Source organism: Gopherus evgoodei, unplaced genomic scaffold, assembly GCF_007399415.2.
Source record: "Gopherus evgoodei ecotype Sinaloan lineage unplaced genomic scaffold, rGopEvg1_v1.p scaffold_32_arrow_ctg1, whole genome shotgun sequence".
NCBI classification, from domain to species: Eukaryota; Metazoa; Chordata; order Testudines; family Testudinidae; genus Gopherus; species Gopherus evgoodei.
Window position 1 is genome coordinate 6,787,468 of NW_022059994.1, and position 24,305 is coordinate 6,811,772.

A 24,305-nucleotide genomic window follows, 5' to 3' on the forward strand; every position below is an offset into this window, starting at 1 on the left:
CCCACTCCCGACCCGCAGCCCCTCAGACACCCCCCAGCCCAGCCCCATTCCCCGCGCTCCTGACCCGCAGTCCCCTGGGCCCAGCCCCACCTGCCCCCCCCCACTCCCGACCCGCAGGCCCCCAGGCGCCTCCCAGCCCAGCCCCATTCCCTGCACGCCTGATCCGCAGTCCCCTGGGCCCAGCCCCCCCGCTCCTGACCCACAGCCCCGTGGGTCCACCCCGGTGCCACCTACTCCAGACTCACAGCCCCCGGGCTCCCCCCAGCTCTGCCGGTGCCCCTCACTCCCGACCCGCAGCCCCCCAGATGTTCTCTATTGGTGAGGAACAGAAGTCCTAGAGGATGGGAGGAAATGGGGCACCAGGCCTGTCCCCTCTAGGGAGAGCCGGCTCCCATTTGGCCCCAGGCTCAGGGGGGCAGAGAATGGGGCAGGGGCCTGTCCCCTCTAGGGCTGGAGGGGGCAGTTTCTTTCCATCCCCAGCTCTGTCCCCCTGCCTGGCCCAGCCGGGCGGAAGCCGGGGCTTAGGGGCCATTGTCTCGGCGCTGCAGGAAATGCTGGGCTCAGCGGCCGGGCGGCTTAGCCGGGCACAGGGTCCCCCCCCCAACTGGGCTCCCTGAGCCAGGCCCCTCAGTCAGCACCGGGCTGGGCTGCCGAGCGGGAGCCGCCGGAGGGGCAGAGAGGAGGTGTGAAGAGGGCAGCGCAGAAGGGGAAGGACACGGCGCAGGGGCTGGGATGAGGGAGGGGGTGCCCCGCCAGCCCCCCCACCCTGCCATGCGGCGCTGCCCCCTGCTGTCGCTGCTGCTGCCCCCCGGGGCCGTTCAGCGCAGCTACACCATCCTCATCCTGCCCCTGGGCACCGGGCTGGGCAGCTGGGAGGCGGAGCACTTCTTCCTGGGGGTGAGTGACAGCCTCGCCCTCGGGAAACCAGGAGTCCGGGGCACCCTGCTCTAACCACCAGCCCCCACTGCCCTCCCAGAGGTGGGGAGAGAACCCAGGAGTCCTGGCTCCCAGCCCCTCACCTCCCACTCTAACCACTAGACCCCACTGCCTTTCCAGACCTGGGGGAGAACCCAGGAGTCCTGGGTCCTAACGCTCCCCGCCCTAACCACTAGACACCACTCCCCTCCCCAGGGAGTGAACCAGGAGTCCTAGCTCCCAGCCCCCCCTGCTCTAACCACCAGACCCCACTCCCCTCCCACAGCCAGGAGAGAACCCAGGAGTCCGAGCTCCCAGCCCCCCCTGCTCTGACCCACCAGCCCCCACTCCCCTCCCAGAGCCGGGGAGAGAACCTAGGCATCCGGGCTCCCCGCCCCACCCTGCTCTAACCACTAGACACCACTCCCCTCCCCCAGCCGGGGGGAGAACCCAGGCGTCCGGGCTCCCCGCCCCTCGCTGACCCCCGTCTCCCCCCAGCTGCAGCGCAGGCGGGCGCGGGAGCGGGAGCGGGACGCGCTGCTGCAGGGGCTGGAACTGGCCGAGCGCCTGCGGGGCTGGTACCGGCGCCACCTGCTGGAGGCCCAGCGCGGGCAGGAGCAGGCGGGGGCGGAGCCGGTACGTACCATCGCCACCTTAATGCGCGGGGGGAATGGGTCAGGGCATTGTCTTTGGGGGGGATGGGAGGGGTCAGATCAGTCCATTCTCACAATGGGGGGTCATGTTGGGGTGGGCAATAGATCAGTCCATTGTTTTTAATGGGGGTGAATAAAGCCATTAGCCTGGGGAATATGGATCAAACCATTTTTATTGGAAGGAGGGACAGATCAATCCATTATTATTGTGATGGGGACTGGATTGATCTGTTAGTATTAATTAGGAGACAGGGATGGATCAATCTTTGGGGTGGATCAAACCATCGTGATTAGAATGGGGATGGTTCAGTCCATTGTTAACATGGGGAGGTGAAACGATCAGTCCATTTGGATTATGGGGGGAATAGATTGGGCCATTGGTATGAATAGGGTGGTAATGGAGCAAGCTGTTGTTACTGTGGGGGGCGGTGGGAGCAGAGCTCAGTCCATTGTGTGAAGGGAGTGGTTTGGTCCATTATTAATAATGGGGAGATGGAGCAGTCCAGTGTGTTTAATGGGGGGTGCGGAGAGAAGAGATTATTTCATTATTACTGTACAGAGGAGAGAGGGTTACCAGGTGTCCGGTTTTCGACTGGAACGCCCGGTCGAAATGGGACCCTGGGGGCTCAGGTCAGCACCGCCCATTGGGACGTTAAAAGTCCGGTTGGGGGTGCTGTGGGGCTAGCAAACTAATTCCTACCTGTCCTGGCACCGCACTGCACCCCAGAAGCAGCCAGCAGGTTCGGCTCCTAGGCAGGGGAGCCATGGGGCTCCACGCGCTGCCCCTGCCCTGAGCACCGGCTATGCATTCCCATTGCCTGGGAACCACGGCCAATGGGAGCTGTGGGGTCGGTGCCTGCAAGTGAGACTGGCGCGTGAAGCCTCCTGGCCCCACTACCTTGGAGCCGGACCTGCTGGCTGCTTCCGGGGTGCACACAGCGTGGTCAGAGGGGCCAGGACAGGCAGGGAGCCTGCCTTATCCCCCCCCCCACTTCATTGTCCCACGAACCAGGAGCCGCCCAAGGCAAGCCCATGCCCTGAGCCCCAACCCTCTGCCCCATCCCAGAGCCCCCTCCCACATCCTGAACCCGTCACCCACTATGGCACCCCAACCCGCAGCCCCTCCCACACTCCAAATCCCTGGGTGCCGCCCTCCCACCTGGAGCCCCTCCTGCACCCCAAGGCCCTCATCTCCACCCTGACTCCAGAGTCTGCACCCCACCCCCTGCCCCAGCCCAGTGAAAGTGAGTGAGGGTGGTGGAGAGCGAGCCAATGAGGGAGGGGGAATGGGAGAGGGCAGGGTTTTGGGAAGGGGAGGGGCTTGGGTGTTCAGTTGTGTGTGACTAGAAAGTTGGCAGCCCTAATTGAGGTGGGTTGTTCTATTATAAAAAGTAGGTGGGGTGGATCAGTCCACTGTTATCATTAGGGGTGAATGGACTGGTCCATTGTTATGTGGAGGGGGAGTGGACTGGTCCATTGTTACCATAAGGGGTGAATGGACTGGTCTATTGTCACTGTCTCATGAAGGGGAAATAGACTGATCCATTGTAATTGCTGTGGGACAGACGGATCCACGGTATTATGGGGAGGAGACGATGGGTCATTCCATTCTTATTATTAGGGGAATAAAGGGGAGGAACAGTCCATTGTTACTACTGGATGGAAGATATTGGATCATTCCATAAATATTTAGTGTGGATGGGTCATTCCATTGTTTAGTGTTGGGGGAGTGAAATGGATCATTCCATTTTCCCATGACAGGGGGGTGAATTGTGATATGGGATGCCCAAGCTGCCCAGGGTGGGTACAGGGGACCCAGGCATCCAGCAGGGGACCCAGGCATCCAGCAGGGGACCTGCACACTCGTTGCAGAAATTTTCCCCATTGACTATTTCTTCTCCCCTCCCCATAGGATTATTTCCTGGGTTCATGCCCCAATCAGAGCTGCCTCCTGCTGGCCAAGATCCAGGAGGTGAATCTCGGGCTGCGAAACCTACTGGCCAGTCCTGGAAAGGTCAGCGGGGGGCGGGGGCTAGCAGGGGCTGCGGGTCGGGAGTGAGGGGCACCGGCAGAGCTGAGGGGGGCAGGGCTAGGCTAGCAGGGGGCTGCGGGTCAGGAGTGAGGGGCATCGGCAGAGCTGGGGGGGCAGGGATGGGCTAGCAGGGGCTGCGGGTTGGGAGTGAGGGGCACTGGCAGAGCTGGGGGTGGCAGGGCTGGGCTAGCAGGGGCTGCGGGTCGGGAGTGAGGGGCACTGGCAGAGCTAGGGGCGGCAGGGCTGGGCTAGCAGGGGCTGCGGGTCGGGAGTGAGGGGCACCGGCAGAGCTGGGGGGGCAGGGATGGGCTAGCAGGGGCTGTGGGTTAGGAGTGAGGGGCACTGGCAGAGCTGGGGGTGGCAGGGCTGGGCTAGCAGGGGCTGCGGGTCGGGAGTGAGGGGCACCAGCAGAGCGGGGGTGGGGGGAGAATGGGGAGCTATGTACTCTCTTGGCTAATATGAAAAGGGACTCGACTGATCTGTTCTTCCCCCCCATCCAGGCTGACCCTCCCCCCTGCTTCCCCTCCAGCCCGTTTGGGGCCCCCCTCTTCCAAACGGGGAAGCAGCAGGAATTTCAGCAGCAAGCCGTGAACGTGCTGAAGGAGCAGAACCGCCTGCTCATCAAGGTACGGTGGTGCTCATGGGCCCAGGAGGGGGAATTCAGGACTCAGAAAATGGCAGCAGAGAAGGGTTCAAGATGGCTGACTCTGCAAAGTCCACCCCGCCTCCTGCAGGGTGCAGCAATTGGGCAAGATGGCCAGCACTGTGGGGGTCCCTGCCCTGTGGCTTGGTTGGCTCAGAAGTCGCATAACAAGATGGCCACCTGGTCACTCTATTCCTAGAGTGGAAAGGGGTGAGATTCGAGATGGCCAACGATCTTGTGGCATGGTTGGGTTTGAGGCCCGGATTCAAGATGGCGGCCCAGGGTGCCTAGCGGTGAGGTTGGGCGGGGGCGTAGGACAACGAGTGGAGAGCTCTTCGCTGCCATGTTTCGGCGGTGGGTTCAAGATGGCCACCTCACAAGTCTTCATTGCCAGGTAGCTAGAAGGTGGGGCAAGGAGGTATTGCCCCAAGATGGCCACCTGGGGAAGAGGCAGTGCCACCCAATGGCCACCACAATGGTCTTCCTTGATAGATTGGGTGAAGGCCCAAGATGGCCGCCCGAGAAGCGAGGGATAAGTGATGGGCAGCGCAACAAAATGGCCGTCTGAGACGTCTTCCCTGCCCCAGCGCATCCAGGGGGCTCAAGGAGACCGGGAGGTTAGCGCCACCCGCTGGCTGCCTGAGGAGTCCGCGCTTCCCCCCTTCCCCTCCAGGGGGGTGGGGGGAGGCCAATATGGCCGCCCAAGCGTGACCGCTGTCCTCTCGGCGGCAGGAGGTGTCGGAGAAGAGCGACCGCATCGCCCAGCTGGAGCAGGAGAAGGCGGCTCTGTGCAGGCGACTCCAGGAGAGCCCGGGCTACCGGCTGCCCAGCCACAAGGAGTCGACCTTCATCTGACGGACGAGGTCACTTCCTCCCGTCGACCTACCAGACGAGGTCACTTCCTTCTGAGAGCAAAGATGTAATTTTCTCCTGGGGCAATGATGTCACTTCCTGTCATTTGCCCAAGGCCAGTGAGGTCACTTCCTTCTACCCCACCCCCCCAGGGCAGTCATTTCCTGCTGGACCTGGAAGGAACTAGCTCACTTCTTCCTCCTGTCCTATTATGTCATTTCCTCTGTCCTGTCATTGGTCTATGATGTCATGCTCCTGATGGTATCACATCATCTTCAGACTCTGCTGACATCACTTCCTCTTCAGAGCCTTTAGGCGTCACTTCCTCCTCCTCGCTTTTTCTGGTGATGTCACTGACTTCTTCACTTCCCGTCCCTTCTTCCTCCAGCCCATGTGGTTGTTTCATAGTCAAGTCCAACCCTGCCCCACCCTCAGAGGTCACGGCCTTTCTTGTGGACACACATACACAGTCTGACACAAACACTCCATGATGTCACACTCCTGGCTTCCTGTCATCTGGGAGCCTCCCACTGACATCACTTCCTGGATTATGGGTAACAAGAGGGCTAATAACTGACTGTCCAAAGAGGCTTTCAATGGGGAATACCCACAGTGCTTTGCACCAGCTCCAGCATGACCCTTAGCTATAGATCTATGGGGTCCCCATCCCATCCTGCATACCCCTCTGCTTCCCCCACCCCCTCAACCCACACTTTTACTTGTGTGCATTTTCAGGGTTCCCTCCCTGACCCCTTTGTGGGGTGTGACACATTGTCTATGTTTAAGTGCCCTCTAGTGGCTGGATTCAGACCTGCACATGTGTCATTAGCCCTCTAGTGCTTAAAGCTGATGGGGATTCTCCTTTTGACAACACATAGCGTGAGCTTTACCCTCCACGTTAGCCCCCATCCTCCCCCACTTCAGACGATGGAGGTGGGGGGGAAGACTCCAAGGTATTTATTCTAATGGCTGTAAATAGCTTGACTGCAATTAATATAATAAACTTGGTCAAAAGGAAAGGACAGAATTCAAGCTTCACTTCTTCATTCATTGTCCCACTCCCTGCCTTGCTGAACCAGCCAGTCCCTTGGACTGGGGCCGGATGAGAGACAGTGCCCCCTAGAGGGGCCAGCCCCCTGCCCCATTCCCCACCCCCATGAGCCAGCCAGTGCCTGCCCTGGGGCCAGGTGGGAGCCAGCACTTCCTAGAGGGGACAGGCCCCATGTCCCAAATCAGAACTGGAATTCACCTCTTCTGCGGCATTATCAATTTCCTTTATTAACAGCAGTTTAATTAAAAAACAAAAACAAAAACAAAACTAACCAAAAACAAAACTAATCAAAAAAAAAAAAAAAGCACAGACACCCAAACAATAAACCCAATTTATAATCATCACCCAGAAATACCAGAATCACTGGAAATAAATAAATATAATCCAAAAATAATTCACTTATTGAAAATAAGTAGCCAAAATATACAAATCCCCCACAACTCTTCCAACTATTAGGAGATGAAATTTAAAAAGCATCGCGGGTCGGGATGATCGTGGGCAGCTTCGAAAGGCAGAATACAGATCACAGCCCTGTCATGCCAGGCACTGCAAACCCCGCCCTCCCCAACTAAGATCAGGGCGCCAGGCACTGCAAACCCCGCCCTCCCCAACTAAGATCAGGGCGCCAGGCACTGCAAACCCCGCCCTCCCCAACTAAGATCAGGGCGCCAGGCGCTGCACATACCCCTCCTGACTAAGATCAGGGCCCCTGTTGCACTAGGTCTGCATACAGACACTGGATAGTTTCAGCCTGGAAGTGCTTACAGACTAGACAGACCAAGGGGAAACTGAGGCACAGACAAGGAAAGGGACTTGCCCAGCAGAGGCAGGAATTGACTCCAGGAGTCCAGACATGCAGCCTTGGGCGTTAACACAAGGCAGCCTGGCCATTCTGTGCTCTGCGGCCTAGGAGAACATTCAGCAGAGGGGCACCCAGGAGGTTCTGAGTTTGAATCCCACCACTGTGACTGAGAGGCCCTGACCTCCAGGAGCTCTCGCCATGACTCACACTGGGCGATGGTGCTGGGAAATGGAGTCAGGGGTGTAACGTTCATCCCACAAAGTTGGGGGGAAATATATTATTTTTTGCTGGAAATTATTCGTATTTCTGGTGTCAGCTCAGAAAAGCATCTCAAACAGCCCGTCCCGGATTCCCGACCTGGGGGTGTCACGGTATGACCCCCACCCCAGTTCTAGGAGACAGGATAGCGCCATTAATTTAAGAGCGTCCCAGCCCGGTGCGGTACCACTTGTCTCCACTAGAGGGCACCCTATAGGAAGAGCGTCCCGGGCTGGTGCGGTACCACTTGTCTCCACTAGGGGGTACCCTACAGGAAGAGCATCCCAGCCGGGTGCAGTACCACCTATCTCCACTAGGGGGTGCCATAGCCAGGACTGGATGCTGTACCTTAGCTACACACACACTAGGGGGCGCCCTGTAGCATCAGTGCCCCAGCCCAACATAAAAGGCCACCTGAACGGCTAACGCTGCCATTCCCCACCAGGGGGTGAGGACCAGGTCCCCCGCGGCGCCAGCAGGAGGCGCCGCCACTGGGCACCGATACTCCTCTCCCAGCCGGTTGGTCACCAGAAGCTCCGCCTCCCGGGTGCAGCAATCAGAGGAGTAGGTGGCGGTGGCAGCCTGGCCATCAGCCCAGTGGGGCACAGCCGTGCCCCCTGCCTGCACCGACCGGATGCCGTCCCCGTCCCAGATCCGCAGCCTGGCCGTCCAGCGGCGCTCGCGGCAGGGGGACCCTGGCGGGCCACAGGTGCCAGCCACCGAGGTGACGTTGCAGGGAGGAGAGGCGCGATTCGGCACCTGCAGGAAAAAACCGACAGGGTGGGCGAACAGGCCAGCACTGGGACATGAGCCCACCGGCTAGGGGGGCGCACACAGATTTTTACACGTTAACAACTCACCACGTTTAGGGGTGTTTCATTTCCTTTGTTTTTGTCTTAATGATTCATAAAGCTTCCTGGGTATTGAATTTCCCCCATCGTATCGGGAGCTCACTCCGTTTCTTTGTGTGTCGCTTCCCCAGTTTTATAGAAACGCTTCACAAAGTGTTTGGGTTGTTATTTGCCCTCATTTGATATTAACAAATCACCACATTTCTTCGCTATTTCATTTCTGTTAACGCTCAATGACGTTTAACGGCCTTTAACAGCCCTCGTTTTACCCTGACAACTCACGTCGTCTTTGACTATTTCATTTCCCTAGTTTTAGGTCAATTACGCTTTGGCATTTCGCTTCCCTCAGTTTATAGTGAAAACTCACAATGTTGTTTTTTTAACATTTCATTTCCTTAGTTTTACATGGGCAGATTGCAACATTTATGGCATTGACTTTCCCTAATTTTATACTCACGAGTCACAATTTGGGGGTGCCTTTACATTTCTCATCTTACCTCAAAATCTTGGGAATCATTATTTCATTTCTCCAGTTTTATGCTAATGATTCACAGAGTCTAGGGAATTAATTAGCCTGGTTTTCTATGGCTGACTGACAATGCTCTGGCCACCTTCTCGGTCCCTGTTTTTTTCAATGACTCACAAAGCTTTCTGGCATTTGATTTCTCTGGGAGTGTGTGACGTTGCACTCTGTACGATTTTATGAAGTGTGCTGAGGAGTGGGAATATGATGTAACTAAAACATGCTTCATGCAAAAGGTCTCTTGGAAGGTATCATTACAAAGCTTACAATCTACTAAGCGTGGACATCCTATTTGTATAAATGTACCACTCTTGTATCTGAAACTAGAATCATGAAATATTAACTCTGAGGGCCTATTGTACTTGTGCAAAGTGTGGGCTGTTAATGGTGGTTTGAAATCTTGATGGCTCCCAGGAGCCAGGACAATTGGCTGCAGATGGATGTGTTTCACCTGGAAGTTTTCCTGCAGATGTGTGTGCTGACAGGTGGGCAATGAAGTCCTGCCGTGACATGTGATCATGTCACCTGAACTGGAATCCATCTTTAAATGGGCGCTTTTCCATTGAGAAGGAGGGGTGGGAACCCAGGGCAGCACCATAACAAGGGCCAGGTGAATGAGGCACCTGTCTCGGGCACGCAAAGCGGAGGGACGCAGCCTCCACCATGATCAGTGGCGCTTCGGCGGGTCCCTGAATCCCTTTTTGGAGGGAAGGACCTGCCGCTGAATTGCCACTGCTGCTTCATTCATTCTTCGGCGGCAGAGCCTTCCCTCCGACAGGGACTCAGGGACCCGCTGCCGAAGAGCCTGGAGCCGGCCCTTCCCTCGGCTGCAAAAATTCCTTGTTACGGCTCTGACCCAGAGGGACAAAGGATTCCCGCCTTGTGCCCAAGATCTATAAATGGGTGGAAGAGAAGGAGCCATCATGAGGAATCCCCGAGCTACCACCTGAGCTGGAACAAGGGCTGGAGCAGGGGAAGGATTGTGCCCAGACTAGGAATGTGCCTGGTCTGTGATAGAAGCTTATTGAAACGTCCGAGGGTGAGATTTTATCTGTATTCAGTTTATTACTGCAGTAAGCTTAGACTGGCGCGGTTTATTTTATTTCGCTTGGTAATTCACTTTGTTCTGCCTGTTACTACTTGGAACCACTTAAATCCTCCTTTCTGTATTTAATCAAATCACCTTTTACTTATCAACTAACCCAGAGTGTGTGTTAATACCGGGGGGAGGGGGAACAGCTGTGCATATCTATCAGTGTTATAGTGATGAGTTTACCCTGCATAAGCTTTATCCAGGGTAAAACGGATTGATTTGGGCTTAGACCCCACTGGGAGTTGGGCATCTGAGTGTTAGAGACAAGCACACTTCTGTCAGCTGCTTTCAGGTAAACCTGCAGCTTTGGGGCAGGTAATTCAGACCCTGAGTCTGTGCTGGAGCAGACGGGCGTGTCTGGCTCAGCAGGAGGGAGTGCTGGGGGCCCCGAGCTGGCAGGGAAAGCAGGGGCAGAAGCAGTCGGCAGCCCCAAGGGGGTTTCTGTGATCCAGCCCGTCACAGAGTTTTCTCAGAAACTCACAAAGTTTGGGCCGTTGCATTTTAGTTTCAGCAGCTCAGGAAGTTTTGCTGCAGGACGTTTCATTTCCCTGCTTTTTTGCTGAACAGCCAAGAGCCATTGCAGAGCAAGCGCCCTGGTGCCATCGGCTGGCTGCGGCTGTGCACGCCCCCCCGGACTCACCGACGGCCAGTGCAGCACCAGGAGCTGGATGAAGGCAAAGTTGGCGTCCCCGGCTGGGGAAAGGGGGTCGGCGCGGAGGGTGACGGTGACGGCCGAACCGGGGGGGGCGCTGCCGGGCACCCGCAGCGAGATGACACCCGTCGCTGTCTGGTTCCTGCCCAGCTGCAGCCTGCGCGAGAGGCGGGGTCAGCACCGGTGGGGGCGGGCGGGGCCGGGGAAAGGGACAGATGGATGCAAGCTGGGAGCCGAAGAGGGACAGACGGATGCTCTGGGGCAAGGAGGGACGGGCAGAGAGACCGACCCCGGGAGCCAAAGGATGGATGGACGGACCGATCCAGGGAGCCAATGGACAGATGGACAGACAGCCTGGGAGCCAAGGGATGGATGGACGGACACACCAACCCTGGGAGCCAATGGATGGATGGACGAACTGATCCAGGGAGCCAATGGACAGAGGCACAGACAGCCTGGGAGCCAAGGGATGGATGGACGGACAGAGCAACCCTGGGAGCCAAGGGACGGATGGGTGGACAGAGCAACCCTGGGAGCCAGTGGACCGACCGACGGACAGACCGATCAACCCAGGGAGCCGATGAATGGATGGACAGACCGACCCTGGGAGGCAATGCACAGGCCGACGGACAGACCGACCCAGGGAGCCAGGGGATGGATGGATGGTCGGACGGACAGACCGAGCCAGGGGATGGATGGATGGTCGGACGGACAGACCGAGCCAGGGGATGGATGGATGGTCGGACGGACAGACCGAGCCAGGGGATGGATGGATGGTCGGACGGACAGACCGAGCCAGGGGATGGATGGATGGTCGGATGGACAGACCAACCCAGGGAGCCAGGGGATGGATGGATGGTCGGACAGACAGACCGAGCCAGGGGATGGATGGATGGTCGGACGGACAGACCGAGCCAGGGAGCCAGGGGATGGACGGTCGGACGGACAGACCGAGCCAGGGAGCCAAGGGATGGATGGATGGTTGGATGGACAGACCGACCCAGGGAGCCAGGCGATGGACGGTCGGACGGACAGACCGAGCCAGGGGATGGATGGACGGATGGACAGACCGAGCCAGGGGATGGATAGGCAGGACACACCGACCCTAGGAGCTGACGGATGGACGGACAGACGGGCGGCCAGCCTGCGGAGCCGAGCACAGACAGACAGACAGATGGGGCCCCGGGGCGTTACCGTGGGCTGGAGGTGCTGACGGGGTAGCTGGGGTCGCTGCTCACGGCCAGGCCTAGCTCCTGGGGCTCCTTGGGGTTCCAGACCCACCAGGAGACGGCGCCTGTCTGCCCTGGGAACAGGGGCCCGGTGCTGCTCAGCTGGGGGGAGAACCGGGGAGAGCTGGCTCTGGGGTGGAGTGCACACTGACCCCCACTGGGCCCCCCCCGCCGCATAGCGACCCCCATAGCCTCCCCACCCCCTCCCTGCAGCACGGAGCCCCCACCCCCTCCCTACCACACGCTGACCCCCACTGGGCCCCCTCCTTGCCGCATGGCAACCCCCATAGCCTCCCCACCCCCTCCCTGCAGCACGGAGCCCCTACCCCCTCCCTACCACACGCTGACCCCCACTGGGCCCCCTCCCTGCTGCATGGAGACACCCATAGCCTCCCCACCCCCTCCCTGCAGCACGGAGCCCCCACCCCCTCCCTACCACACGCTGACCCCCACTGGGCCCCCTCCTTGCCGCATGGCAACCCCCATAGCCTCCCCACCCCCTCCCTGCAGCACGGAGCCCCTACCCCCTCCCTACCACACGCTGACCCCCACTGGGCCCCGTCCCTGCTGCATGGAGACACCCATAGCCTCCCCACCCCCTCTCTGAAGCACAGAGCCCCTCATTGCACCCCCGGTCCTCTCCCTGCACCACAGCACCCCCCACTCAGCTCCCTGCCCCACAGCACCCCCCAGAGCCCCTCGCCCCCTCCCTGGAGCCCAGGTCCCCTAGCGCCACCCTGGGCCCAGCAGCACCGACCTGCAGCAGGAACCCCACGGCCGAGGTGACCTGGGGGGCTGGTCGCTCCACGCGCCCGCCCCGGCTGTCGGACCCTCGCAGGATCAGCACAAAGCCCCCCCGGGGCAGGGCCGGGGGCAGGGCTGTGGCATAAAGCCCTGTCCCCTTGGCCACTTCCTGGAGCGGCAGCTCCTCGCCCAGCCGCCGGCCCGTGACGGGGTCCGCCAGCTCCACAGCCTCCATCCACACCGAGCCCCCACCCGGCCGGGTCAGCCCCGTCACGGCCAGGACCAGCGACAGCGGCAGCCCTGTCGGGTCAGAACCAGAGCCGAGTCCAAGCCCCCATCGAGACAATCCCCGACCGCGGCAGAGCCCAAAGCCCTTGGGCTCGGATGCGGCCGCTTCTGGGGCGGGGCAGCTGGGAGAACAGCTACACATAACGCCACATGGGGAGGGCTCGCCCAGCGCGGAGATGCAGCCAGCTCTGGGGTGGGTGGCTGGGGAACAGCCACACAACGCCACATGGGACCGGCTCGCCCGACACGGAGATGCAGCCAGTTCTAGGGCGGGGCAGCTGGGGGAACAGCCCCACAACAACTTGGGAGAGGAAGTGATGGGAGATTCACAGCTGAGTGAAAGCAGAGTGACCCCAGGCTGGAATCTGGCCAGCGCACTGGGGCTCCCCATACACAGCCCCCTAGCACTGCCCTGGGGCAATGGGGCCAGCCCTGATGGGAGGGGAGAGCCCCCTGCTAAGCCCCTCCGCCCCCCGCTCTTACCTCTCACGGGACGACTGTCCAGCTTGAAAAGTCCTGGGTGGGGCCCCTTGGCCGGGACAGCGAAGTAATACAGGAAATCCAGCGAGCTGTTGCCTGGTAACACAGCGGGGGGACCCCATTAGGGGACAGGCCCCTGCCCCATTCCCCCCCCCCGAGCCAGCCAGTCCCTGCCCTGGGGCCGGGTGGGAGCCGGCGCCCCCCAGAGGGAGCAGGCCCCTGCCCCATTCCCTGCCCCCCCGAGCCAGCCAGTCCCTGCCCTGGGGCCGGGTGGGAGCTGGCGCCCCCCAGAGGGGACAGGCCCCTGCCCCATTCCCTGCCCCCCCGAGCCAGCCAGTCCCTGCCCTGGGGCCGGGTGGGAGCCGGCGCCTCCCAGAGGGAGCAGGCCCCATACCCCATTCCCTCCCACGTTTAACCCTTTCCTCACCTCGCACGTGCACCGAATAGTTGCCCTGCGCCTGCACCTCCAGGGTCCAGAGGCCGACGGGCGGCCGGGGCGAGAGCTCGAGCCGGTGGAAAGTCCCGAATCGCCGGCTGGTGCCCAGGGGGCCGCTGGTGGCGTCTGAGGTCTGGGAGGTCCCTGTGGGGCGAAGGGGCAGATGGGGAGGAGGCCGGGACATGCAGATCCCTCCCCCCGATTGGGTGGGGCGTCTCCCCCTGGACTCACCCGTGGGGTCGCGGAGTTGGAAGGTGCCGACGTCCCCCTGGACGGTCACGACGGCCCCGTCCACCCGGCTGTCGACCCAGAAGTGGTGGCTCTCCCAGGCGGCCCGTTTCTTTCGCCCCCTCCGGCCCAGCCCCCCAGGGCCCGAGCTGCCCCCCTTCTGGTACTGGAACAGGGTCACCTGGAAACACAGGCCCCCCACCCCCAAAACACAGCAGGGTCAGCACTGTCCCGGACGCCGAGGTCCCTCCTCTCCATCCCCTTCCAAGAAGCAAGGGACATGAGCTGCTGTCCCGGATGCCTGGGTCCCATTCCCCATCCCTGTCTCTGCCTCCCGGGGGACAACTCTGTGCTGCTGTCCCGGACACCTGGGTCCCATTCCCCATCCTTGTCTCCAGCCCCACCCGGGGTGACAACCCAGCGCTGCCGTCCTGGACGCCTGGGTCCCCTCTCCATACCGAGGAAGCAGTGGTCTCTCCAATGACGCCTGCCACCTGCCGGATGTTGTCGTTGTCGGTGAAGATGACCTGGCCCCCGGAGGTGCGGGCCAGGCCCACGTACAGGTCAAAGCGGTCAGCGGCCAGCACCTCCCGCCTCACACGCGTCCTGGAGGGGTCCTCCGTGATCAGGAAAGTCACCTGGTGAGGAAGCAAGAGGAGGTGAGACTCCCCAGGGAGCTGCGAGACCATGGCTTTGTTATTGTAGGGCCTACTCAAAGCGCTGGGGTGGTTGGGGTTTGTTATTTAATCCTTAGTGGGACGGTTTGTGTTATATCCAGGCCTAACCCAATGCTCTTTTTGTTCTGGTTTCCTCTTGGTGTGTTATTGTAGGGCCTACCAAAAGTGCTCTCCTTCCTTCGATTTCTCACTTCTCTCGGTTTGGGTGGTTTGTTATCGCAGGGCCTCCCGGAAGTCCTGACATCGGTTTGCTTTGCTCTGCCAGGTTGTTAGTGTAGGGTCTCTTGGGCATCCGTTTGTTTTGGGATGGTCTCTCACCCGCCAGGGGCTGCCCACCTTGCACCTGCGCTCCTGGATCAGGGCCTCCACGCTGGTCCGGAGGTGGGCGTCCTTCGCCGAGGCGTCTGTGAAGACGAAGATCTCGGACATGGGGGGCGAGTGCAGCAGGGCCAGCTGGGGGGACACAGAGCTGTTGGGGGGGGACAGATGGAGGGGCTGTGGCCTGGGGGGACCAAAGTTGGGGGGGAGCGGGAGATCAGAAATGGGGGTTTGTGGGGAGAGGGGGAGTAGAATGGGGGAGAGGGGAAGGGAACGGGAGGTAAAAACTGGGGGTTTGGGGGAATCAGGGGAGCAGGATTGGGGGCTGTGGGGTGGAATTTGAGGGGGATGAGAAGTGGGAGGGCTGTGGGCGGCGGGGGAGCAGGATTGGGGGCTGAGGGGCAGGGATTGGGGGGGATGAGAAGTGGGAAGGCTGTGGGGGGCAGCGGGAGCAGGATTGCGGGGCTGAGGAGCAGGGATTGGGTGGCTAAATGGGGGGGTTATGGGGGCAGGCACGGGGAGCAGGATTGGGAGTGATGAGAAGTGGGGAGGCTGCAGGGGAAGCAGGATTGAGGCTGCGGGGCAGGGAATGGGGGGCTGAGAAGTGGGAGGGTCATGGGGGGCAAGATTGCAGGGGTGAGAAATGGGGGGGGGGCTGCCAGGGGCAGGACCCGGCTCCGGTACCTGCAGAGCCGACAAACACATCTCAGGCTCGTCGCCCCCGGCCAGGGGGCTGATCGAATTCAGGATCCTCAGGAACTCGTCGGCGTCGCTCGTCTTGTGCACGGGCCCGAAGCCTGAAGGGGGAAACTGAGGCAGGGGGGCCAGGCTCGGGGAAGGGCGGGAGTCAAAGAGCAATCGCCCAAAATCCCGCTGGGCCCCACCCCCAAATGCCCTGAGCGGCCTCACCCAGCCCCCCAATTCTCCCTCTGAACCCCACAGCCCATGACGTGTGTCTGTTACAGACGTGTCTACACTTGGGGAAAACCCACTAGCCTGGACTCAGCCTGGGATGGACCCACACTCCACCCCTGCCCCCAAGCCCCCATCCCGCCTCTTTCCAGCTTCCGCCCCCGAGTGACGCTGGGAGCTGGCGGGACGGGGTGGGACCGGTCGTTCCCTTGCTGCTGGCCCCATTGCTGACCCCCAGGCGTCCCCCCGAAACACAGGGCCCCCCGAAGCCCAGACACTGGTGGAGCCAGGCTCATGTGTTTGGTGGAGCCAGGCCCGTATAACTCGCTGCCGATGCAGCTGAGAGCAAAGAGCCTGGACTTGGGGGGGACGGGCTGAGCCCAGGCCGGGGGTGTCTGGCCTGTGACAGGAACAACTGGGGGGTTAAGCTGCAGGCCGGGGCAGCTGGCCCCAAAAACCTCCGCCAGCTGCCTGGGACGGCGTTTGGGGGGGAACTTGCTGCTTACAACCAGCGGCTTTAGCACATTAAACTTTGTTTGCGTGTTGCTCTGATCCGTTCGCTACGCCGCACAGGCACGGGAAATCTCTCGTCTGGAGTTAATAAACTTGGTGAGTTTGGTCTAGAACCTGGAGTTGGGAATCCTGCCCCGGGCAGAAAGCTGGGGGGTCCCCTTCCCACGGAAGGAGGGGGCGGACTTCGCGAGCCTGCGCTGGGCAGGACGAGATGGTAACGTTTGGGGTTCGCCCTCCCATGCGGAGCCGATCCCAGCGTCTGGGGCAGCCGCAGCCAGGCGGGTCGTGTGCTGGTGAAAGGGTGAGACCGGGACCGGGTCTGCAGTGCCAAGGGATCCCGGGCTGGTGGGTCAGGTGGCCTCAGTGGGACCCCAGGGGGAACCTGTCACACCCCCCAGACCCCCAACGCCCCACCCCCCTCCCACCGACTCTGGGGACCCATCGCCCCCTTCCCCGGGCCCAGGGACCCCCGAACGCACCGGGGTCGTGGAAGGGGACGAGCAGGTAGAAGTCGGGCTCCTCGGGCCCCCCCAGCCGGCGGGTGAGGATGTCGTGGGCCTGGAGCCGGGCAGCCCCGATCTCCTCGCCCATGCTGCCCGTGGTGTCCAGCACGAAGCTGAGCCCCACGGCGGGGCTGACGTCCAGCAGCCTGCGGGACCGGGGGACACAGACAGACGCTCGGTCACCGCCGGGAGGGATGGGGCCAAGCAGGGGGATGTGACCCTGGATCTAGGTGTGGGGGATCTGGTTGTGGGGGCCTGGTCCGAGTGGGGCGACGTCACCCCAGGATCTGGGTATGGGAGCCAGGGCCAAGTGGGGGGACACCCCGGATCCAGGGATGGGGCCGATACAGGTGTGGGGGGCCAGGCCTGAGCAGGTGGACATCACCCCACGAGCCGGGTGGGGGGCACAGGGCTGATCTGGTGGTGTGGGGAGGGGGCCCGAGCGGGGTGGGGGGGGTGGCTCGCAGTGGGGGGCTGTCACCTCATGAATCGCTTGTCATGGGCCAGGTCCCGCCGCAGGTCGCGCAGGAACTGGGCCGAGGCCTCGAGGGCCAGGCTGGCCGCCGGGCCGTGCAGATAGTGGTGGGGGGAGAAGAGGGGGGACGAACTGTCCTTGTTTATCCCCCCTTGGGGGTCCCGCAGGCGGCTGCTGTCGAACTGCCCCCCATGGCTGCATTTCCCTGGGGGGGTACAGAGGAGAAAGGGTTCAATTAGCCTGCCTGCTCCCCTAAATCGCCCCCAGGACCCCCCAAAACCCCTCCCCATTAAAATCTCCCCCCACATTGTCCTGCCTGATTTTTGGGGTCACCCTTTGCTGATGCCCCATGATCCCAATATCAACCCCAACCCTGCTCCCCAATTATTGGGGTCACCTCTGCCTCCCCAAAGCATAGCCAGCCGCCCCTTCACCCCCGAATCATCCATAGCAACCCTGAGCTCCCTGAAAGGTAACCCACACATTATCGGGGTCACCGTCTTTGCCCCCCAAACCCATTCGCCCTCAGTATTGGGTGCTCATTGCTTGCAGCAGAAATAAGCAGCATCCCCGTAAATTATTGGGGTCTTGCCCTCTGCCCCCCCACCTAACCAGGAACCCCAAATCAGCAAGCTTCATAGCTCCCCCGACATTGGTATCACCCCTTAAAATCTTGGGAGCCCCTCCCTAATGCTTTGGCAGACACCAGACATGCACCCCAAGACTGGTGTTTCCACATCACCCCCACATAAGCCCTCCCCCTGGGGGGATCAGAGCCCCCCTTTGTTCCCTCTGCACTGCAAAATGTTGGGGTGCTGGTCAATGCTGCAGACCCCCAGGCTGTGGGAAATTGGAGGCTGTGCAGGAGGAAGGTACTGGGGGGTGTCTCCCCTACCCAGGGGAGAACGGGCACCCCCAAACCCAGCCCCACTGAGCCATACCAGGCGGTTTCTCTGGCTCGGAGCCAAAATACCCGCTGGTGAGCAGCCCACGCTCCCGCAGCGAGCCCAGGAGGTTCCCCTCGCACGTCCAGCCGGTGCAGGAGCAGCAGGTCCGGACATCGGCTGCGGGAGAGACCGGGAAAGGGGGGGTCCGAAGGTAGATCCGGCCGCACACCTGGGTTCTGTCCCCAGCGCCGTCCCAGAACCTCCCCTCCCCCGGGCACGTGGCTGCTCCATGCCTCAGTTTCCTCAGGAGAAAGGAGGACCAGGAATTTCTTAGGAGTGCAGCACCCGGCGCGACGGGGCCCCAATCTCAGGTGGGGGGGGGTCTGGGCAGTGCCCATTGTGACAGTGCCCTGATCTCAGTGTGTGGGGAAGCTGGGAAGCACCTGGCACAATGGGGCCCCAATCTCGGTTGGGGGGTCTGGGCAGCGCCCGGCGCAAGGGGGACCCCGATCTCAGGCCGGGCAGACGGCCAGGGTGGGGCTGGTACCTCCAGCAATGGAGCCCAGCTCACGGCTGGGTTGGAGCAGGTCCGGGTGGATCCTGCGGTGACCCAGTTCGACCCAGTTACTATGGCTGTAGAAATCCTGCCAGGAGGGGAGACAGATTGGGGGGGGGAGCAGGGGGGAGATGGGAGAGAGAGAAATAAATGGACGGACCATGGAGCACCCCCGGCCACCCCCTCCTGGCCTTCTGGGTCACCCCAAGGGCCGTCAAGTGTGAGAGCACCCCCCCCCCCACCGCAGGCTGCCCCTGCCTCACGCTGGGCGGAAGGGAAGGGGGGCAGCAGCCGGGAGAGAGATGGGAGGAGATGGGTGGATGGACAGAGCTGGGATGGAGGGATGGACAGAAGGGGGCAGAGATGGATGCGTGGATGGACACAGATGGATGGACGGACAGACAGGCAGAAGTAGATGGATATCATGGACAGATGGATGAACAGGGCAGAGATGGATGGACAGATGGGGCAGAGATGGATGGATGGATGGACAGATGGAGGCAAAGATGAAGGGGTAGCATAGACAGATGGACAGAGGGATGGATGGGGGCAGAGGTGGATGAATGGATGGACAGATGGATGGACAGAGGGATGGATGGGGGCAGAGGTGGATGAATGGATGGACAGATGGATGGATGGGGGCAGAGGTGGATGAATGGATAGATGGATGGATGGACAGACGGAGGTAGAGATGAAGCAGTAGCATGGACAGATGCACAGATGGATGGGGCAGAGAAGGATGGACAGAGGGAGGCAAAGATGAAGGGGTAGCATAGACAGATGGACAGAGGGATGGATGAGGGCAGAGGTGGATGAATGGATAGATGGATGGATGGACAGACGGAGGCAGAGATGAAGCAGTAGCATGGACAGATGCACAGATGGATGGACAGACAGCATGGACAGGTGGCATGGATGGGGGCGTGGGTGGATGTACCGACAGATGGGAGCAGAGATGGACAGACGGATGGATGGGGCAGAGGTGGATGAATGAATGGATGGACGAGGGAAGAGACGGACAGATGGATGGACAGAGGGATGGATGGATGGACGGACAGACGGGGGCAGAGATGGATGGACAAATGGGAGCAGAATTGGACAGAGGGATGGATCGGGGCAGAGGTGGATGGATGGACAGACGGATGGATGGGGGCAGAGGTGGATGAATGGATGGGGGAAGAGACAGACAGATGGACAAACGGGGGCAGAGATGGACGGACAGATGCTGGGTAACCAGAGGGCTGGAGCTGAGCAGCGCCGGGCGGACAGACGGGGCTGGACAAGGGGGCGGAGGGACCCCGGCGGCCGGGGCAGACCTGCAGGGAGTGGAGCAGCTGGCCGAGGCGCTGGCGGGCGAGGAGGTACAGCTCGGCGCCCAGGGCCTGCAGCACCTCGTGCCGGGCGTGCAGGAGGGAGGCGCTGGCCGGCCGCAGCAGCTCGCCGTCGAAGTGCAGCACCGGGTCGTCCCGCGCCGCCGGCAGGAAGTCCAGGGCCGCGTTGGCATTGGCCACCTCCACCAGCGCCGCGCGGAACCGCCGGGCCGACGCCCCGGGGCCGTAATACGCCGCAAACACCTCGTCCGCCAGCAGGGGCCGGCCCTGGGGGGAGAGAGAGCGGCCGTGAGACGCCGGTGCCTTCCCTGGGGGCGCTGGCTGGCTCAGGGGGGCACGGAATGGGGCCCGGGACCTCTCCCCTCTAGGGGGCACCAGCTCCCACCTGGCCCGGGGGGGGGACTGGCTGGCTCAGGGGGGCAGGGAATGGGGCCCGGGACCTCTCCCCTCTAGGGGGCACCAGCTCCCACCTGGCCCCGGTGGGGGGACTGGCTGGCTCAGGGGGGCAGGGAATGGGGCCCGGGACCTCTCCCCTCTAGGGGGCACCAGCTCCCACCTGGCCCCGGGGGGGGACTGGCTGGCTCAGGGGGGCAGGGAATGGGGCCTGGGACCTCTCCCCTCTAGGGGGCACCAGCTCCCACCTGGCCCCAGGGCAGGGACTGGCTGGCTCAGGGGGGCAGGGAATGGGGCCCGGGACCTCTCCCCTCTAGGGGGCACCAGCTCCCACCTGGCCCGGGGGGGGGACTGGCTGGCTCAGGGGGTCAGGGAATGGGGCAGGGGCCTGTCCCCTCTAGGGGGCACCAGCTCCCACCTGGCCCCGGGGGGGGGACTGGCTGGCTCAGGGGGCAGGGAATGGGGCCCGGGACCTCTCCCCTCTAGGGGGCACCAGCTCCCACCTGGCCCCAGGGCAGGGACTGGCTGGCTCAGGGGGCAGGGAATGGGGCAGGGCCCTGGCCCCTCTAGAGGGCGCCGGCTGCCCCCGGCCCAGGCTCACCTGGAACTGCTCCCAGGCAGGGCGCCGGCCGTGGGGGGGCGGCAGGTCCCGGAAGAGCTCCAGGGTGGCGTTGAGCAGCGCGTCCTCCGTCAGGTCCTGGTGGGTGGTGGAGCCCCAGGCCAGGGCCATGGCCCGGGACCAGAAGTTGGGGAAGAAGCCGAGGGCCCCGTGGGGCGCCAGGAGCAGCAGGGGCAGGGCCCACAGGGGGCCCCACGGCCGGGCTGCAGAACGCGCCATAGCGGGGACATGGAGCTGCAGGGAGCAAAGGGTTAAAATGGGGGAAGCTGCTCCAGGCAGGGCAGCGCCCCCTAGTGCCGCCCTGGGGCATTGGGTCCTGCAGTGCCCCCTAGTGCCCCCCACCCTGCTCCCTGCAACCCAGCTCCCCCTGCTGCCCCCACCCCGCTCCCTAGTGACCCCCACCCTGCTTCCTGCAGCCCAGCTCCCCCTGCTGCCCCCACCCCGCTCCCTAGTGCCCCCCACCCTGCTTCCTGCAGCCCAGCTCCCCCTGCTGCCCCACCCTGCTTCCCACAGCCTAGTGCCCCCTAGAAACTCCCCACCCCGCTCCCTACAGCCTAGCTCCCCCTGCTGCCCCCCACCCTGCTTCCCACAGCCTGGCGCCCCCTAGAAACTCCCCACCCCGCTCCCTACAGCCCAGCACCCCCTGCTGCCCCCACCCTGCTCCCTGCAACACAGCTTCCCCTGCTGCCCCCCACCCTGCTTCCCACAGCCTAGCGCCCCCTAGAAACTCCCCACCCCGCTCCCTACAGCCCAGCACCCCCTGCTGCCCCCACCCCGCTCCCTAGTGACCCCCACCCCGCTCCCTACAGCCTAGCTCCCCCTGCTGCCCCCACCCTGCTCCCTAGTGACCCCCACCCTGCTCCCTGCAACCCAGCTCCCCCTGCTGCCCCCCACCATGCTTCCCACAGCCTAGCGCCCCCTAGAAACTCCCCACCCCGCTCCCTACAGCCCAGCACCCCCTGCTGCCCCCCACCCTGCTTCCCACAGCCTGGCGCCCCCTAAAAACTCCCCACCCCGCTCCCTACAGCCCAGCACCCCCTGCTGCCCCCCACCCTGCTTCCCACAGCATAGCGCCCCCTAGAAACTCCCCACCCCGCTCCCTACAGCCCAGCACCCCCTGCTGCCCCCACCCTGCTTCCCACAGCATAGCGCCCCCTAGAAACTCCCCACCCCGCTCCCTACAGCCCAGCACCCCCTGCTGCCCCCACCCTGCTCCCTAGTGACCCCCCCACCCTGCTTCCTGCAGCTCAGCGCCCCCTGCTGCCCCTACCCTGCTCCCTACAGCCCAGCACCCCCTACTGCCCCCCACACTGCTCCCTGCAACCCAGGGCCCCCTACTTCCGCCCTGGGGCATTGGGTCCTGCAGCACCCCCTGCTGCCCCCACCCTGCTCCCTGCTTCCCACAGCCCAGCACCCCCTGCTGCCCCCACCCCGCTCCCCAGCGCCCCCCCCACCCAGCACCCCCTGCTGCCCCCACCCCGCTCCCCAGCGCCCCCCCCACCCAGCACCCCCTGCTGCCCACCCTGCCCCCTACAGCTCAGCGCCCCCTAGTGCCGCCCTGGGGCATTGGGTCCTGCAGCGTCCCCTGCTGCCCCCACCCTGCTTCCCACAGCCCAGCGCCCTCTGCTGCCCCCACCCCGCTCCCTGCTCCCCAGCGCCCCCCCTGCTTGCCACAGCCCAGCACCCCCTGCTGCCCGCACCCTGCTCCCCAGAGCCCCCCTGCCCAGCTCCCCGCTGTCTCCCTGGGTGCTGCTGCCTCCCCCCTTCCCCACACGTTATCTCTGCAGAGCAGTAGGGTGGGGAACGGGGGCGGGGTCCTGGGGAAGTAACGGCCCGGACTCCTGGGTCCTCGCTTCTCTCCCAGGGAGCAGTGGCTTCTCAGGCAATGCCCTCCCCCCCAATCCCCACTATGCCCCCCACAGCCAGGACCCACAGAGGTGGGGGGGCCCAGCTGGCAAACTGGGATCTGCCCTCAGCAGGACACATTTGGGGGCAGGGGGTGAGTTAGGGGTTCCCAGGTGGTGGGGGGGCATGTGGGATCCAGCCTCCTTGGGGGTCCCAGACAGCAGAGACACCCCAAATCCCCCCAGGCGCCCCACACACACAACCAGCAGTTCCCCCCTGCATCCGAGACACAACGCACCCCACCGCACAACCCTGGAGACCCTAACACAACCCCCCCAGCACAGCCAGACCCCAACACCGCCCAGAGACACACGAACACCCGCAACACACACATCATACATTTGCACACACACGCAACACGCACCATCACCTCCCACAAACACACAACACCTGTGCACACCAACTAGACACACCCCACACCACCCCTCAATACCTGCCAGAGAGACACCCCCACACATACACACACCACCCCTCACAACACATTTCCTAGAGACACACAACACACTCAATCCTCTGGAGACATGCACATTACACAACACCCCCCCCCCAGTGTCACTAACAACCCACACCCCACCTATAGACACCACTCGACACCTCCCACACGCAACTGCCAGACCCTCTCCCCACCACACAATCCCGCCCAGCCGGGATACATCCCCCCCACCCCCCCGAGACACCACATCCAGCTGCTAGCAGATCCCCACCCCCAACTCCCTAGAGAACACAACCACCCCCAAACGCCTGCCCCCCGGATGCCTGGGTTCCCTCCCTCAAGCTTCCCCCCCAAAATCCCAGAGCCCAGCACCACCTACTCCCTATAACTACTCAGCCACGTGGGTCTCAGCTTGGCCCCCCAACTACCGGCTCAGCCAGGGTGGATAGACCCCAGAACTGACCCCTCCCTCAGGGATCCCCTAACCCACCCCCTGCCTTCCCTGGGATATCACCCCCCCACCTGCCCCAGCACCCTTTAACCCCCCAAACACGGGGCTCTCTGTACCTGGCTGGCTCCGTCCTCCTCGTCTCCTTCCCCCTCTTCTGACTCCCCGTGGGCGGTCCCCCCCCCTACACATACCCAGCCCCCTACGCACCTCCCAGCTCCGGCTGGAGCGACGGCAGGAGAGAGGGAGGGAGGGGGGCCTGGGGCGCCTCCCTCTGACAGGACAGGGGGGCTACCAGGGGAGGAAAATCCTACTGGGGAAACTGAGGCACAGAGCCAGGAATAGAATCGAGCTGTCAGGGCTCCCAGCCCCCCTCCTCGCTGATGTATCCCACCATACCCCACTCCCCTCCCAGAGCCAGAGAACCCAGGAGTCCTGGCTCCCAGCCACCCCCCGCCAGACCCCACTGCCCTTCCCCGGATTCCTGGGCCCCACTCCCTGCCCTCCTAGGGACGAAAGCGCTGCGTTACCATCCCGGACGCCTGGGTCCCATGCCCTCCCCCCACCTGCACTGCGGCTGAGCCGACAGCCGAGCAGGTCCCTGG

General features: G+C 62.6%; 1 protein-coding gene and 1 long non-coding RNA gene across 7 annotated transcripts; one reads left to right on the plus strand and one right to left on the minus strand.

Moving 5' to 3' along the window:
- Nucleotides 1-3,495: 3,495 nt before the first annotated feature.
- On the plus strand, nt 3,496-5,773 carry LOC115640965. The gene is made up of 3 exons (XR_003997987.1): nt 3,496-3,582; nt 4,101-4,226; nt 4,976-5,773. It is a non-coding gene; the product is annotated as an uncharacterized LOC115640965 (long non-coding RNA).
- A 1,002-nt stretch (nt 5,774-6,775) lies between these two features.
- Nucleotides 6,776-24,256, minus strand: LOC115640716 (von Willebrand factor A domain-containing protein 7-like). 6 transcript variants are annotated; one of them, XM_030543599.1, is made up of 17 exons: nt 24,231-24,256; nt 20,897-21,148; nt 19,888-20,169; nt 18,563-18,659; nt 18,070-18,192; nt 17,135-17,333; nt 16,630-16,799; nt 15,410-15,522; nt 14,744-14,860; nt 14,189-14,368; nt 13,734-13,911; nt 13,494-13,646; nt 13,070-13,162; nt 12,312-12,598; nt 11,520-11,656; nt 10,314-10,482; nt 6,776-7,965 (listed from the first exon to the last, which is right to left on the minus strand). In XM_030543599.1, exons 1-17 carry the CDS (start codon nt 24,231-24,233, stop codon nt 7,591-7,593), a joined length of 2,928 nt encoding a protein of 975 aa, XP_030399459.1. In that variant the 5' UTR covers nt 24,234-24,256; the 3' UTR covers nt 6,776-7,590. The 6 variants fall into 6 exon arrangements, with proteins under 6 accessions (XP_030399459.1, XP_030399461.1, XP_030399460.1 ...); XM_030543601.1 differs by lacking the exon at nt 24,231-24,256 and adding an exon at nt 23,911-24,094; XM_030543600.1 differs by lacking the exon at nt 24,231-24,256 and adding an exon at nt 23,820-23,877.
- Nucleotides 24,257-24,305: the final 49 nt, after the last annotated feature.